The 17,794-nt window shown below is 41.5% G+C and overlaps 1 protein-coding gene across 5 annotated transcripts in view; it reads left to right on the forward strand.

Annotated features, from left to right (window-relative positions):
• PTBP3 (polypyrimidine tract binding protein 3) overlaps positions 1-17,794 on the forward strand; it is a 256,357-nt gene that overhangs the window by 178,051 nt on the left and 60,512 nt on the right. For all 5 annotated transcript variants that reach the window (XM_073591458.1, XM_073591444.1, XM_073591448.1 and 2 more), the window contains one exon: positions 1,700-1,810. In XM_073591458.1, coding sequence (XP_073447559.1) covers positions 1,700-1,810 — 111 coding nt within the window. The remainder of the gene's footprint in view (positions 1-1,699; positions 1,811-17,794) is intronic.

Consider the following 17,794-nt stretch of genomic DNA (forward strand, 5'->3'; position numbering starts at 1 on the left):
GGGTCAATGACACAGAGTAATGATGCCAGGTACAGGCTGGCAACTGCCGTTTTTAGAAGGCCAGAAAAAGCAGCCTACATATTTTTCTTAGAGCCCTTGCACACTGGGGCGGTTTGCAGGCGCTATTGCTCTAATAATAGCGCCTGCAAACCGCCCCGAAAGTGCCGCTGCTTTCATTCCAGTGTGAAAGCCCCGAGGGCTTGCACACTGGAGCGATGCGCTGGCAGGACGGTAAAAAAAGTCCTGCCAGTAGCATCTTCGGAGCGGTGAAGGAGCGGTGTGTATACCGCTCCTTTACCGCTCCTGCCCATTGAAATCAATGGGACGGCGCGGCTATACCGCCGGCAAAGCGCCTCTGCAGAGGTGCTTTGCGGTGGTATTTAACCCTTTCTCGGCCGCTAGCGGGGGGTAAAACCGCCCCGCTAGCGGCCGCATACTGACGGTAAAACGCCGCTAATAATAGCAGCGTTTTACCGCCGACGCCGCCCCAGTGTGCAAGGGCTCTTAGATCAGACTTTCGTTAATGCAAGGAATATTTTAAACAATTTTTCTATTCCACTTTACTCCTTTTTGTAAACTTTAGTTTGTATTATGCCAAGAAGTCAAATGCCATTTTGTTAATAAATAGAACTGTAACGGTGTACAGTGAATAAGCAAGCAGTCCTTTCCCACTCTCTCTTTATTTTTTTTTGCATTGAAGCATTAGGCCCCTTTCACATTTGTGCGACTTTGAACATCAGAGTCGCATGACAAGTCGTACCCCATGATTTCCCATTGATAACCATTCATATCTATGCGGCTTTAAAGTAGTCCCTGTACTTTTTTGGTCCGACTTTGATGCGAGTTGAGGTCCATAAACCTCAAGTCTGCACAGGCATTCCCTGAAATCGCGCCAAAATCACGTAACTTTCAAGTCGCGGCAGTGTGAAAGGGGCCTTGGAAATATATCTCCATTCTAACTGCACCATCTTTCTTCCTCCTTCCTCCTTTCTTCTGCTGGCTTTCTCTATCTAATCCTCATAATAGTTCTTATAGATTGTTTTTAATACTGTATAGATCTCTATTGCCATGATCAGGTTTTGTAAGTAGAACTGTAAGGCTCGGTTCATGCTAGTGTGGTGCGGGAACCAGTGCGATTCCAGTATCGCACAGAACTCTCAGATGGTTCACACTGCCACGTGCAAACTGCTGCGGGTGTCAATAGAAGGTTAATGACACCCCCAGATTGGTTCACATATTGCAGTGTGAACTGTACCAATGGTGCAAGGATTGCATGGGTGTGAACACCCATGTGATCCGATTCCAGTGCAGACCAAAAAAAGGGCCCTGCACCATTTTGATGTGGAGGCGATGCGAATTTTCATTGCACAGAGATTGCATGTGATCTGCACAGCGGTGCAGTGCGAATCACATGCAGTGTCTAACATCGCACAAGTGTGAACCCAGCCTTATGGTGTAATAAACAGTAATCCCAGAAACCAAACATAAACCATATTTCATTCCATTAAACAAGTAAGATCAAATAATGTGTAATTTCTGTTATTTTTCTCATTTTTGTTCATGGTTATTTAGAAGGCCTAAAACCAATGGACTTTTTTTCTTTTTTTTTTTTTTTTTTTTATCTGCACTTTTTTTGGTCGTACTGGTCACTAGCACCTAATATCAAACTGAATTACTTTTCCCTTCTGTTTTGCAACAGATCTTTTCCAAGTTTGGAACAGTATTGAAGATCATTACATTTACAAAAAACAACCAGTTTCAGGCCTTGCTGCAGTATGCTGATTCATTGAACGCACAACATGCTAAAGCGGTAAGGGCACATGACGTGCACACTTATTACAGGAGATTAGGAAAAAGAACAATATTCTTTCATCATGTTTTACAGTTATTTGTAAGTTTTGGCAAGCGGATGCTCTGTATCCACATCCACAAAGCTGCTTTGTGTAATAATGTGCAGTAAACAAAGACCTTTAGTAATGAATGAGCCTGAAATGCTCTGGGATTCAGCTCTACAATGACTGACCTATTTTGCAACATTGAGATAAGTGGCAATCCCTATGTATAAACGAGGGAAAAATCCATCTACCTTGACGTGTTTTCACAAACTATCTGTCCAGGCAGCCTTTTTCTTTGGATGGAGATGATAAAGCAGTTGTTTACATGCTACTCAGTAATTACCTGTCCCCTGCAGTTATTCCTTGTAAAGGGGAATTTATCTCCCTGTCTTAAATTACATTTTTTGAATGAATGTATTTTAGCAGCATTATGGGCTTACAGGTACCCTTAGATGGTAGACACATGTCTGTAATACAAAAAAAAAAAGAAAAAAAGTGACTTTTTGGTTAATTACTGCCAACATTGGCTCACAAATTCAGTTGAGGGTTTTTTGGTTTTTATTTTTATGAATTTTGCATTGAAGATACAAACCAGGTTCTATCCAATATACAGCCTCAGCTTGTGAGACCTACATAACGAGCTGTAAAGCAATATAGAAAAGACATATGTAAAACATACAAATGACTTGCCTCATCAAGAAGTTTCTAGATACCTTAAATTTAAACATTTCGTAATCCAAACTATAGGATCATCTTCAGGTCTAAAAACCCTCACTCTTTTTTGAACATTTTTGTAAACCTGATCCTACTACTAAAGGACTTCTCTTGATATATTCATCTATACTTGAAAAACGGAGACCTCTATCTCATTCATACATGACTAAATGGGCAAGTGATCTTGGTGAACCTATAGCAGGAAAAGATTGGAAACAAATTTGGTACGTTCCACTGTTCTATCAACACAGCAGCAGTAGAATACAACAATAAATTGTTACTGAGATGAAATTTAGTTCCCCAATGCTTAGCCAAATTTAAACCAACAGTCTCTAATAAATGCTTTAGAGGTTGTTTGAGTATTGGTACTCTTACATATATGGTGGGATTGTCCTAGAATAAAGCAATTTTGGACTAACATATACCAAATAATTTTTACCATGTTTGGAAAAAATTCACAAATCTTCAATTCCGCCTTCCTAATATTCTTATTCACTGCTGCCAAACAAACTTTGACAAAAGCTTGGTGGTCTTCTACACCAAATTCCTCATCCGTTAAAAATAAAAATGAATTTGTATATGTCTAACGAAAAACTTGCTGCTATTCTTTGTGAGGATTTACACAAATTCGAGAAAATATGGTCCCCCCTGGGTTACACCTTTCTTTCCTTATAATTTTAATAGATCCCTTTTGCACCTGTGATGTACTCTTAAAAACCCTTGTACATATATTGATACATTTTTCTCATTCTGATATTTTCCCTCCGTTCTCCCCCCCCCCTTCTTTTTTCTTTTTTTTAACTGTTAATGTATTTCTATATATTTTATCTATTGTATAAATTGTGTTCATTTTTGTAATTTCTATTCTTAAAGGAGAAGTATGGGTTTGGGGTTTTTTTTCCCCATTATGCTTGCCTAGGTGGAAGCAGCATCGGTACCCCGGCGCCTCTTCACTGAGAACTGATCGCTCGAACACCGCCGATGGCTCGGTTCTCTCACCTCCCCGAGGAGAGAGATGCTGCCTGTCAACCAGAGTCATGATGAGCACCTGGACTGATCTGTGTGACGTCAGCAGAGAGTGGACTCCAAATTGCTCTCTGCTGAAACGGGTCACAGGAGTGCAAAACAAATTACACTCCTGTGATCCATAGGAGAAGTCCAGCTGAATGAGCTCATGCTGGACTTCTCCTTTAAAAATTAATACAAATATTTATAATAAAAAAGAAAGACATACACAGTCCCTGCATAGTTAAGACATAGTGTAGATAAAAGATGTAGAGTCATCGAATAAAAGTAGTGATATCAGTAGACATTGGTGCATTGACTTTTTATACCACTGCTTTAAAAATAAATCTTTTAGTGTTTTGGGCTATGTTTGGACAATATAGCAGCTATTTGAATCTCGGTGATTACAACTGTGGCTTAAAGGATAACTACACTGAAAAATTAAAATGTAATATATTGCAGCTCACCAGTCCATAGATGTGGTGGGATCATTCGTTATTTTTTTTCCAGATAAAGTACGTTTTCAGCGAGTACAGAAAATGCCTGTTGATCTTGTCAGAAATGCAGTGGCTTTGTAACTTTTTGTGAGCCTAACAAAAAGCAGCTATATTCTTTATATTTGTTCTGGCAACCCTGGTTCATTACATAGAAGCATGAAATGTGTTATTTTCAGGATTACCAGGTGAAAATAAAGTAAAACACCTGACAAAAACAAATGCAGGTACCTCATCTAAGGAACTGGTAAAGCTGCACTATATTAACATTTTTGTTTTTGGGTTTAGATATAGTACACTTTTAACCAAACTGTTCTGATGAGGACCAGTTGCTGTGATCTGCAAGCCCAGTTGCCTCTGCTGAAAAAGGTTGGGATGTTCTACATAAATTCTGCGCATGCAGTGCCTCAAATGACTACTACTGCTACCCTTAAAGTGGTTGTAAAGGCTTAAGGTTTATTACCTTCATGCATTTTATGCATGAATGTAAGAAACCTTCTGTGCAGCAGCTCCCCCCAGCCCCCCCTAATACTTACCTCATCCCAATCTTCCTCCAGCTATGTGCACAAGAGCCTCGGCTCTCCAGGGACTCTCCCTCACTGGCTGAGACAGTAGCGGGAGCCATCGAGGGGAGAGAGGGGGTGGGGCCATGCCACGGCTCTGTGTATGAATGGACACGCGGAGCCGCGGCTTGTGAACGGGCCTGCTTGGGTGCCCCATTTGCAAGCTGCTTACTCTGGGTGCACCTGGCAGGAGGGAGGGGCCAAGAGTGCCAGTGAGGGACCCGAGAAGAGGAGGATTGGGGCTGCTCTGTGCAAAACCACTGCACAAAGCAGGTAAGTATGACATGTTTGTTGTTTTATTTTTTTTTTAAAAAGCCTTTAATAACTTTTAAGTCATCTGCATGGCAATAGAAATGATTTCACAACCCACCTTTTTGCCAAGATTTTATGAGCAATTTTCTATCACCGTCTTTCTTGTGTGTACTTTTTTCACCACAGTGTGTGCGACTCAATTACACCATATCACAATGCTGCTGCTGAACTGAATGAAGTGTCACTTTGTGGCATTTCAATAAAGTTTAGTTAAAAAGGAAAGTTAAGTAGACTGCCAGATGAGATGAGAAAGATGGCTACAGCGCGGTCGGCTTATTCTGGGCAGGCGTCCATGGACGTCCTCACAGAATCGCGCTGGGGCGCGCACCCGGGAACATCCGTGACCCCGGCACATCACGGTAAATTGCCGCTGATAGCGGCCGTTTACCACGTGATGGCTACGTCAAATGACGGAGCATCACTTGTAAACAAACCAGCGTCGTGTCATGATGCCGGTTCCTCTCTCCCCTCTCTGTACCGATCGGTACAGGGTGAGAGGGAGAGATAGTTTGCAGCGCTGTGGGCACTACAGATCCAGCCCACAGCGCTGCTCAGTGCCCATACTCTGCCATACTATGGCAATACTCGCCAATACTCTGTAATAAATTTAAACAGAAACAAAGAATTTTTTTTTTTTTTTTTTCTTACCGAATTTTCAGCCTTTTTTTTTATTTAAAGCGCAAAAAGTAAAAAACCCAAGGACAAACATTTCAAATGGGTACAGTGTTGCATGACTGAGTGATTGTCATTTAATGTGTGAGAGCACCAAAAGCTGAAAATTGGTCTGGTTAGGAAGGGGGTTTAGGTGCCCAGTGGTCAAGTGGTTAAAGAGCAGTTCCGCATGTGGCACACATTTTGCTATGTGAAGTCATAAAATTTTTGTTCATCATAGCTCAAAGAAAGTTATTGTGAAAAGCCAAACAAATGTACCAAAAAGGATTGATTGATGTGTGCAGAAAAGTTTTTTTTCATTGTTTTGCCCAAATCATACCTTGAATTGTGAACAAGCTTTTGAGCATCCATCAGATTTACTTGCTTGGTTCCTTGGATATAATGTGCTTCTTGCAGTTGTAGATTTTGGTGTCTGCTTCCCACAAGGGTCACTGTCTACATGGGGTTTGATCCTGTACTACTTGCAGGAGTTTGCTCCAAATTGTGTTGTTTGTTCCTCACTCTAAAACATTCTGGTAAATTAACTAAACTGAGCCTGAATTGGTCTTGAAGATTGCTTATCTTGCATCACAACAGAGACGCTCTGTGCGTCATGGATGATGTTCCACATCACGCTTGCAAATGCACAGTCGATTGATTGAAGCTAACGGCAACCATTTTGGCTGAGGTGAGCGTACAGTGGCCCAGAGGACTCTACAGCAGTACAGAGCTGAAGGAAATTACTTGCTGGAGCCTCACGAACCCCCCTCTGAAACAAAACATACTGGACAGCATATATAGCTCCCGGACCGGAGAATGACAATACATCCATCTGGACTGTAACTATATCGTTCCACACATGGTCGGGTGAGCAGACCTTTGGTCCTCCAATTGCTTGGTTTACTTTGCCCCTGGTGTTTTGTAATAAATGTATTCTCTTATTAAGCAGCTTGGTCCGCCTGTGTCTCTCCTCAGTGGGATCCTTTCCCCTGTAATCCTTCTTTTTACGGCTATTGTATTTAGGCATGGAGACCGCACCATATACTGGTGAGTCTGCAATTTTTAGGGACGCCACACGGGCATTTTTTATCATTACCCAGTGTGATAACAAATAGTGTTGATCTTCAAAAAAAACTTCATTTTTATGCTTATGTGTAAGATTGTGTTGGAGCGCAATTACTTTTGTTTGTATGGTTCTGTGTAGTACTGAAGTGCTGTGGAAAGGTAGTAGGACATAGAAACTCACTAAAACCATGCAGCTGGCTTGGCCAGTGTCTTGCAATGTATAATATATCTGTTACTAGCCTTTTAGAATGGTATTTGGTGACCTAATTGACCGCAAAAATACAGTCTATAAGGCTATATTGACACTACTGCCTTTATAATGTAGCACAATTGTTGTACTGTAAGTTTTAGGAATATTTTACTTGCATTACTTTTCAACCCTGAGGAAGTGGACTTCTCAGTTGAGCTATATTTGCAATGCTTTTTAGTCTGCGGTGAGTTGTGCTGCCATTCAATACACATGCCCTGCATAACACTCATGTTATGCCTTTAGAGCACTGCATTAAACAGTCACATCTGATCCTTTGTTCATTAGAGTGTGCTGCCCCAACCCTTTCCTCCCCCAAACACTTACCTGAGTCCACTATCAAACCAGCGCTGTGCCTGCTGCATGTCTTTTCCCTCTCCCCCTGCTCTCACAGGCTGCACTGGTTGCAGCTGGAGCCATTGGCTCCTGCTACTGTCAGTCAAATGAGCAGGGAGCGGGGTAGAGCTGTGCTATGTGTGTCAATGGATGCACACAGCCTTGCTTGGGAGTGTACCCGCATAGCACACAGCTTGCTATGGGGGCACACACACAAGAAAAGGAGCAAACAGCAATGACAGGCAACTCCAAAAGGAAAGTATGTAAGAATAATCACGTTTTTATCCATTACCCTGTGTCAGGCAAGCATTTTAATGAATTGCTTGTATCAAAAGATTTCATGCATTATATGGCCAAAAGATTGTAGACAACTTAGTCATACCTACACATATGGCCACAAATATGAGGACATTCCTTCAAGTTCTTGAGTTTTAGGGGTTTCTAGTGAAGGAACTATGCTACAGCATAAAAACATTTTAGACAGTCGAGAATGTAATTTTCTGTTCTAGCATTGCTCTGTGCCCCTGTGCACCACGCCAATTCCATAAAAACTTGGTTTTTGGAGTTTGCTGTGGATGAACTCCTATGGCTCGTACAGAGCACTGCTTACTAAACACTTTTGGGATAAATTTGAATGCCAATAACAGCCAGGTTTTTACGTCCATCAGTAAATGCAAATCACAAATGTTGGTTGGGGGGAGCAACCTAATATTAAAGGGGTTGTAAACCCTTGTGTTTTTTCACCTTAATGCATCCTATAAATTAAGGTGAAAAAACACCAGGCAGTGACCGTACCCCCGCACCCCCCCCCACCCCTTTTACTTACCTGAGCGCTGGAATTTCACACGCCGGAGACGAGCTCTTCTCTGCCCGGGGTTCTCGGCTCTTGATTGGATAGATTGATAGCAGCACAGCCATTGGCTCCCGCTGTTGTCAATCAAATCCAATGATGCGGGGGGCGGGGCTGAGTCCGGCATTCGTGTCTATGGAAGCAAATGCTGGACTCGGGAGCACGCCCGCAAAGTAAGCCCCCGGGAGAGCGCTTCTCCTAGGGGGTTTACCGATGCGAGGAGAAGCCGCGAGAGCCGCCGAGAGACCCCAGAAGAGGATGTTTCGGGGCCGTTCTGTGCAAAACGAGCTGCACAGTGGAGGTAAGTATGATATGTTTGATATTTAAAAAAAATAAAAAACAATCACTTTAATGCCCATGGTTACAGAATGAGATGTCAAAGAGAGCTAATAAAGGCAGAAAGCCTAAAGCAGGAGTAGGCAACCTTAGAGAGATGTAGATCTACTTGAACAACATTGATGAAGTCAAAGATCAACGGGCACAGTGTCCTGTTGTTAGGGCCAATTCACACCAGAAGCGATGCCAGAAAGGCATGTTTCATATGTGTTTCCTGCACCGTGTTCAAAACGCACTGCCTTTGTGATCTACTGCGGGTGATTATACATTGTTTACTCCATATGTAGATCGCAAACGCAGTGGACATAAAAAAAAAAGTATTACAAGAGTGCAGGGTTTTGGAGTGCGCTACGCTCAGAATGCAGGGTTCAAGAGTGCGTTATGCTGAGAATGCAGGGATCAGGTGTGTGTTGTGCTCAGAATGCAGGGATCAGGTGTGTGTTGCGCTCAGAATGCAGGGATCAGGCATGCGTTGCGCTCAGAATGGAGGGATCAGGCGTGCGTTGCGCTCAGAATGCATGGATCAGGCGTGTGTTGCGCTCAGAATGCATGGATCAGGCGTGTGTTGCGCTCAGAATGCATGGATCAGGCGTGCTTTGCGCTCAGAATGCATGGATCAGGCGTGCTTTGCGCTCAGAATGCATGGATCAGGCGTGCGTTGCGCTCAGAATGCAGGGATCAGGCGTGCGTTGCGCTCAGAATGCAGGGATCAGGCGTGCGTTGCGCTCAGAATGCAGGGATCAGGCGTGCGTTGCGCTCAGAATGCAGGGATCAGGCGTGCGTTGCGCTTAGAATGCAGGGATCAGGCGTGTGTTGCGCTCAGAATGCAGAGATCAGGAGTGCGTTGCACTCAGAATGTAGGGATGGGGGGTGATGCGAAGAGTGGTAGAGGACACTGCTATGGGGGTGGCCCTGCCCATAGCAGTGTCCACTGCCCCCTTCACATCACCCTACACACACACACACACACACACACACACACACACACACACACACACACACACACACACACACACACACACACACACACACACACACACACTACACACACTAGTGCCCTCTTCCCCTCCCCCTTCCCTCCCATTGCAGTGTTCCATTGCATCCTACTTGTGTACACGAGTGAGAAGCAGCACAGTTCTGGACAGGGGGCAGGAGCTGGCCGAGTGACTTTTCATATTAATAAGCTGATGATTGGTTGCTTTGGACCTAGCAACCAATCACCTGTGGATTAATTAGAAAGGTTAACTTGGCCAGCTCATCCGCCCACCCTCCGTCCTGAGCTGTGCTGCCTCTCGCTTTCCGCTGTTCACCAATGACAGCAGCGGAGGAGGCAGGAGGGAGAGAGGAGGACCAAAGGTGTAGAGGGAGCTGAGGGCAAAGACTGGCAGCTAGCAGTAGGAGTCGGCGGCGCAGACCTGTTACTGATCTACCTGTCACATACCCGCGGTCAACTGGTTGCCGACCCCGGCTTAAACTTCCTTCACATTGGTGCATTACAGAAATGCACAATAAAATGAATTACAATATGTGTGGGGTATCCCAACACATTGTTACAGTAGCAAGCAGTGCCGCTGCACTGCAGGACCCCACAGTGCTCATGTCTTGCCCAGCATTTCAAAAACTGCATATCCAATATTTAGCGCATGGAAGGTGCACCTTCAGCCCATTGAGAATGAATAGGCTGCCTCAAAACCGCACACCTAGATGCACAGTAATGTAGTAATCTGAAGGAGTCTACAGCTAATCTAAACAAAGAAAAAAAAGTTTTTTTTTCTGCACCACAATAAAGACAGTTTTGAAGACAAAAAGTAGTCTTCTGTCTTCCTTATTCCTATATGATATTGGTAATGGGATATCCAAACTGCCCATCAGGCATACAGGATCTGCCCTTTCCTTCAGAAATAAATGTCAGAAATGCAAACCATTGTAGAACCAGCACTTCCCCTCTGGCAAACCATGCAGATCAGACTTCAAGTATAATTTTACCTTTGGTAACTTGTTACAGGTTACACTCGCATTTAGGGTGTAACATGTTACTGTTAAGCACCCCCTGGTTCCCTCTCTCCCTCCCTCCTGTGACAGCAGATGCGGTATCCTCTACATGCACTTGCTGTCACATTTGTGAAGATGCGTTTTTACATGTCTTCTGGTCCTTTCATGAGCCTGTCCCTTCTGGAATGAGGTATGCAAATCGATCCTATAATTCAAAGGGCTCTCTAGAAGAGAACCCTGCAGCTTGCCTTCTGCACCTAAGTCTTCTACTCAAAAAGGAATCTCCTTATTACATGTATGTAAAAAGGTAATATAACAACGTGGAACTAATGTGCATGTAAACTTGCTTGCTCAGAATCTTGTTAAATAAAGAATATTATATATATATATATATATATATATATATATATATATATATATATATATATATATATATATATATATATAATTATCATTATTTGTACCTCTTTAACCTCTTACCCACTGGGCACTTCACCCTTCCTAAACAGACCACTTTTCAGTTTTCGGTGCTCTCACATTTTGAATGACAATTAATCAGTCATGCAACACTGTACCTATATGATTTTTTTTTTTTTGTCCTTTTTTTTTCACACAAATAGAGCTTTCTTTTGGTGGTATTTATTCACTGCTGTTTTTTTTTTTTTTTTGCGCTATAAAAGAAAAAAGACCAAAAATTCTGTAAAAAAAAGGAAAAAAAAAAAAAAAAAAAAAAATTTTTTTTTTCTTGGTTTCTGTTATAAAATTTTGAAAATTAGTAGTTTTTCTTCATAAATTTTGGCCAAAATTTATACTGCTACATATCTTTGGTAAAGAACTCCAATCGGTGTATATTATTTGGTCTTTGTGAAAGTTATGCGAGTCCACAAGCTATGGTGCCAATCTCTGAAAATTGATCACACCTGATGCACTGACGGCCTATCATTTCTTGAGACCCTAACAAACCAGGACAGTACAAATACCCCACAAAAGACCCTTTTTGGAAAGTAGACATTCCAAGGTATTTAGTAAGAATCATAGTGAGTTTTTTGAAGTTGTAATTTTTTCCCACAATCATTTTTTTTTTCTTTTTCACAAAATTGTTATATTAGCAGGTTATTTTTCACACACAGCATATGCATGGCACAAATTACACCCCAAAACACATTCTACTACTCCTCTTGAGTATGGCGATACCACATGTGTGAGACTTTTAAACACCGTGACCACATACAGAGGCCCAACACGCAGGGAGCACCATCAGGTGTTCTAGGAGCATGGTGCAAAATAAGTTAGGTCTTTTGTTGCCTGCAATAAATTTGATCAGTTGAGGTCAGGAAGTTTTCTGCACTTCCAGGCATAATAACAATACTATGTATCAGTGTTCTGCAGACTGGATTGCACGTGGATTGTAAAATCTGAGCTGGTCTCAACAAAGGGTCTGTGTTCTGAATCATTGATCGGGTTTACAATTTTTGCATGTGCTGAATATTTGCCTAGTTAAAGTATTCGTACAACTGATTTATTCTTGAAGAAACTAGCACATATTCCTTATTGCCTTTGTGTTGTTAAAAACAGACTGATTTTGCCAAAATTTCTGTTTATAAGTTTGGACACACATGTTTTCAAGGGAGCAAACTCGGACAGCCTGCTTTTGGGGAATTTGATTGCACGGTTACTACTCATTTGTGGATTTCCATTTATTATTAATTTAAAACTGTGGGCAGATCACAAACATTCAATATATGAAAGATTTAAAGTGATACTAAAGTCTTCTTTTTTTATTTATTTATTTGTTTAAAATTAACAAACATGTTATACTTACCTGCTTTGTGCAGTGGTTTTGCACAGAGCAGCCCAGATCCTTCTCTTGGGTCCCTCGCCAGCGCTCCTGGCCCCTCCTTCTTGCTGAGTGCCCCCACAGCAAGCAGCTTGCGGTGGGGTCACCCGAGCGGGTGCTCTGTGCTTTTTCAGACACCTAGCCGCTGCCCCCCCTCATTGGCTCACTGACTTTGACAGCAGCAGGAGCTGCTCATTGGCATCCGCTGTGTGTCTCAGCTAATCAGGAGGGAGAGTCCCAGACAGCTGAGACTCTCCTGCAACATCGCTGGATCGAGATGGGGCTCAGGTAAGTATAGATGCATAGAATGCATTAAGACAAACAACCTTATACCTTTAGAACCACTTTAAGAATGTATGAATAAAAGCTTCTCTAGCCAGAATGGAAAGATTATCTTGCTGTGAATTTTTGGGGTATTACTAAGTATTTCTTGCATAGGACTGACTGAGTACATAGGACCAGCCATATCAGTCCCTTGTCAAATTGAAAAATATGAAAACAAATGCATAAAAATTTGCAGAGGTGCTTGCATATTTGTTTCTACAGAGATCATGTTGACTTTTCTATTTTTTATTTTTTTTATTGACCAAATCAGCAAAACATTGTTATTTGAATGGGTTCATACGAATGTGTTATGAATTAGAGCAGGAATCTCCAAACTACAGCCATCCAGCATGCCCCAAGATGCATGTAAAACTCTCTAATTCACAGACATGACTACGGAATTGTAGTTCCTAAACAACTGGAGGGCCATAGTTTGGAGACCCCTGATAGAGAGTAATGATGAATGGTTAGTGGAATTTACCTGCTTCCATTGCAAAAGGCAACTGGGTAGTAGAATTGCATGGTGATATTAGAAGAGAAATTGTTTGCTCCATGTTAAAGACAAATATCACAAAATAAGCTGTTTTTTCACAATACAGTTGTGCTCAAAAGTTTACATACAAAATTTGTGGCATTTTGGCATTGATATTGAAATTATGACAGAGAATGCCAAAAAATTTCTATTTAGAGATAATGATCATATGATGCCATGTATTATCACATAGTTGTTTGGCTCCTTTTTAAATCGTATTGATGACATAAATCACCCAAATGGCCCTGATTAAAAGTTTACATACCCTGGAATGTTTGGTCTTTGTACAGACACACAAGGTGACACACACTGGTTAAAATAGCAATTAAAAGTTAATTTCCCACATCGTAATGCGTAAATAGCCAATGAGTTTGTTAGCTCTCACATGGATGCACCGAGCAGGCTAGATACTGAACCATGGGGAGCAGAAAAGAACTATCAAAAGACCTGCGTAGCAAGGTAATAAAACTTTATAAAGATGGAAAAAGACATACAAAGATTTCCAGCGCCTTGGATATGCAGTCAGTACTGTTCAATCACTTAAGAAGTGGAAGGTTTAGGGATCGCTTGATACCAAGCGAAGGTCAGGTAGACCAAGAAAGTTTGCAGCCACAACTGCTAGAAGAATTGTTCGGGATACAAAGAAAAACCCACAGGTATCCTCAGGTAAAATACAGGCTGCTCTGGAATAAAAAGGTGTAGTCGTTTCAAGGAGCACAATACTTGAACAAAAATAAGCTGCATGGTCGAGTTGCCAGAAAAAAGCCTTTACTGCGCTAATGCCACGATAAAGCCCAGTTACAATATGCCTAATAACACCTTGACACACCTCACAGCTTCTGGCACACTGTAATCTGGAGTGACGAGACCAAAATAGAGCTTTAGTACTATGTTTGGAGAGAGGTCAACAGGGCCCATAGCGACAAGAGTATCATCCACGCTGTGAAGCATGGTGGCGCAATAATATTTTGGGGGTGAAAATTGATGGCAAGATCAATGCAGCATGTTATCAGAAAATACTGGCAGACCATTTGCAATCTTCTCCATGAATGCTGCGCATGGACGCTCTTGGACTTTCCAGCACAACAATGATTCTAAGCACAAGGCAAAGTTGACCCTCCAGTGGTTACAGCAGAAAAAGGTGAAGGTTCTGGAGTGGCCATCGCTGTCTCCTGACCTTAATATTGTCGAGTCACTCGCTGCAAGACGAATGGGCAAGAATTTGGAGCCTCATAGACAACTATTACAAAAGACTACACGCTGTCATTAATGCTAAATGGGTCAATACATAATGTATTAGGAAAGAAGTGTACGTAGACTTTCGAACAGAGCTCATTTAATTTGTTTACTTGTTGCCATGTTTTGTTTTTATTGTGCCATTCTGTTATGACCTACAGTTGAATATGAATCCCATAAGAAATGTGTTTTGACTGCTCACTCATGTTTTCTTTACAAATGTTACATACTGTACTGTATATTACCAATTCTTCAAGGGTAAGCAAACTTTTGAGCACAACTATATTACTTTTATTGACTGTAATTTCTGGATGGCCCAACAGTGATAAAGGATGGTTTACAGGGAATGGGCTGTACCATATTAAAATAGCAGTGATAGCTAATGGTACAATGTATGTTTATGTTGGGAAAAAAGAGCTTAATTTTTGATAATTGCTCTTTAGAGTAAACCTGTCATGGAAGAAATTAGCATGACAGTAGGATTTGCAACTTCATCCATATATATCCTTAAAATTGATAATTTCTGAGAAGCATGAGAGATTTTCGCTATTCCTGGTCTTGTTTGAATTTTAACTGTTTGTTTTTTTTTCAATTTGCTTATCATTAGTGTCTTTCATTTATTTTTGAGCTAAGTGGTGTTTACAGCCTACTGTTGTCAGCTCTAATTATTATGCCAATTATTGGGCAAAAAATAGCTCATGAAGTCCCCTGATGGATCATTTTGACCTCCTCAGATTGGGTTTTTGCTAAACATCGCTAACTATTTACTTAAGTGCTCTCATATTTCAGTGATCTTGGCCATGTTCTCTGTAAGCTTGTTGTTTATTGGGACTGTAAAACATTAAACTGCAAGCTTGCTGTTTTTTTTTTTTTTTTTTTTTTTTTTTTTTTAACCATTTATCGTTTACAGTATACATAATAAAAGATGACTAAAATAAGTGATTGCATTACTGCAATGTACTGTATTTGCACATAACCAAGTTAATATGTAAATTGATATAAATGCAATGGTTTACAGCTTCAGGTCTTCAGTGGTACAGATGGTCTGGTGAGGACACTCTTTGCACATTATGGCATCAACTTGCAGGGGTCCATTTAAAAATATATTTTTTTGGTGGAGTTTAGTACCACTGTAAGAACTACTTGATTCTACTGTACTGCCAAAACTGGTAGCAAGATTTTGAATCCGAAGCAGGCCATTTTAAAGGCCCATACTGTCAGTAAAGCATCATAAGTATTTATTGGGACAGTTTTTACTAATCCCTACTTTATAGTGAATGTAAACCCTCACATATACCCAGTGAAGTGAACAGCCTCAGATGATACACAGAGATTAAACAAATCTCCCTACATAGGTTTTACATGTATATCTGCTGTATTCAGCTTGCTATATTCTTTAGAATTCTAACCTTGGGTTAGAATTTTAACTTCCTCATTCAGCAGTAGGAGTGTAGTTTTGGCTTACACTGGGAGACAGCTGATTGAAGGAAAGGCCCAAACCCTGCGCCACATAGGTAGAGGAAGGAATGTGCAGAGCTGTGCTGTGACAAGACAAGTTCTCTGCTAATCTATTTATAGCAAACCACCCTGACACAAATTTCAGGCTGTTTTCTCAGTACACGTGACTTGGTGCTTTGGAGAGAGAGATAAGAAAACACTGCAGATATATGTGCCCAGGTCAAATTTCATGAATCCGTTTACATCCACTTTAACTTTCTGCTCCTTGAACAGAGGTCACGATACTATATAACTGAGCAGTAAACAGGTTGGAAGTGATCCCCCCCCCCCCCCCCCCCCCCCCCGTATAGGGAGAAAAAAAAAAAGGTATTGCCAAGTTATACTTCCCCTTTCCATGCACCAGTGCTGTCTTTTGCTTTCTCCTCCTTCCAGCACCACCAGTCCTCTTCAAGCAGCTAAGTCATAGTCATGTAATTTGGCCATTATCTCATTATCTGTGAGTCCAGACTATCGTTTACATGCTGGACTCATGGATTGGACTTTGATCTGTCAGAAGTTGGGCAAGAATCGCGGGAAAAGCTTTTCCACATGGCAGCTCTTTGAGAATCTGGATGCAATGGATTATATTGTTTTTGTCTTTTTTTTTTCTATAATGTGATCGACGAAAAAAATAAAACCTATTTTTTATTTTTTATTCAGTCTGCTCAATGTGAAAGCTTTTGTCAAATCTCATATGAACAAGTTGGTTTATTTATTTTTTCCTTTCTTTTTATTTTTTTTACATGAAAATGACAACATTGGGAACATTGTAGATGAGAAATGTTCTGTTGGTTAGTTACACAGAATTTGTACATGATTTTTAGCATATATAATCAGCGTGGAAAACAGTTGTTTTTGAATAGCAGCAATTTTCATTGTAGGTATTGTTACAATTTTTGCAATGATTTACTGCGATCTCATTTAAGGCGAATCTTTGTGAATTTGCATTAAAAGCTGTACAGTCTAGACTCCAGGTCATTATTTACCACGTTAAATAACCCTGTGATTTTTCTATAGCATCACAAAACCTTCAGCGTTCTATACCTCCATGGTCTACTTTAGTTTTTCATTATTCTAAAATGCCCTACACTGTGATATGGCTCAGAAAACCTTTATTCCCCTAAGGCCCCTTTCACACGGGACGGATCCGTGTTGATCCGCCCCGTGTTTATCCGCTGCTCAGCGGGGATTGCTCCGTTTTCCCCAGCTGAGCAGGCAGATGACAGGGCGGGACCCGCACACCGTGCAGGGACCGCCCTGTCAGATCTCCGCTCTCCCCTATGGGGGATCGGAGGAACACGGACCGTCTGTCCGTGTTCATCCGATCCGCTCTGCAGACGGATAGAAAAATTGGATTTTCTTCCGTCCGCAGAATCGGACGAGAGCGGAGCCGGACAACATCGGGTGTTAGCGGATGTACATCCGCTGACACCCGCTATCCCATAGGGATGCATGTATGTCCGTATTTCATCCGAAAACGGATGGATGAAATACGGACATACGGTCCGCATGTGTGAAAGGGGCCTAAATGTGCATTTCACTTTATTCGAAAACAAGGAACAACGTTTACTACAAGCTGTTGCCATTTAATTACCTTTTTAAGCCTGGTTGTCAACCCTGAGTGACCCAGTTTATAATTGCCCTGCTATAAGGGCCATGTGCAAGTATCTCTGTAGCAAGTTGGTGCTAAATAAAGGCAGGCAAAAAATAATGACATGAACTATATTTTATCAATAGAAGAAAATGTCTTGTATCTAGCTAGTCTTGTGATGTTTTAATATTACTGATATATGATCCTCTTGAGGCGCTAAACAATAATTGGTATACATAGAAAAATATAATGTTTTGCTTTCTGACCTCCCTGACATCTGGTTCTAATCTGATCAGGAGTTTTAGGCCCAGGATCAGGATACATTTATGTACCACTCTGTCACAGCTGTTTGCTCACTAGAACACACATGGATCTAG

This window comes from Aquarana catesbeiana, linkage group LG01 (assembly GCF_042186555.1).
Source record: "Aquarana catesbeiana isolate 2022-GZ linkage group LG01, ASM4218655v1, whole genome shotgun sequence".
NCBI lineage: Eukaryota > Metazoa > Chordata > Amphibia > Anura > Ranidae > Aquarana > Aquarana catesbeiana.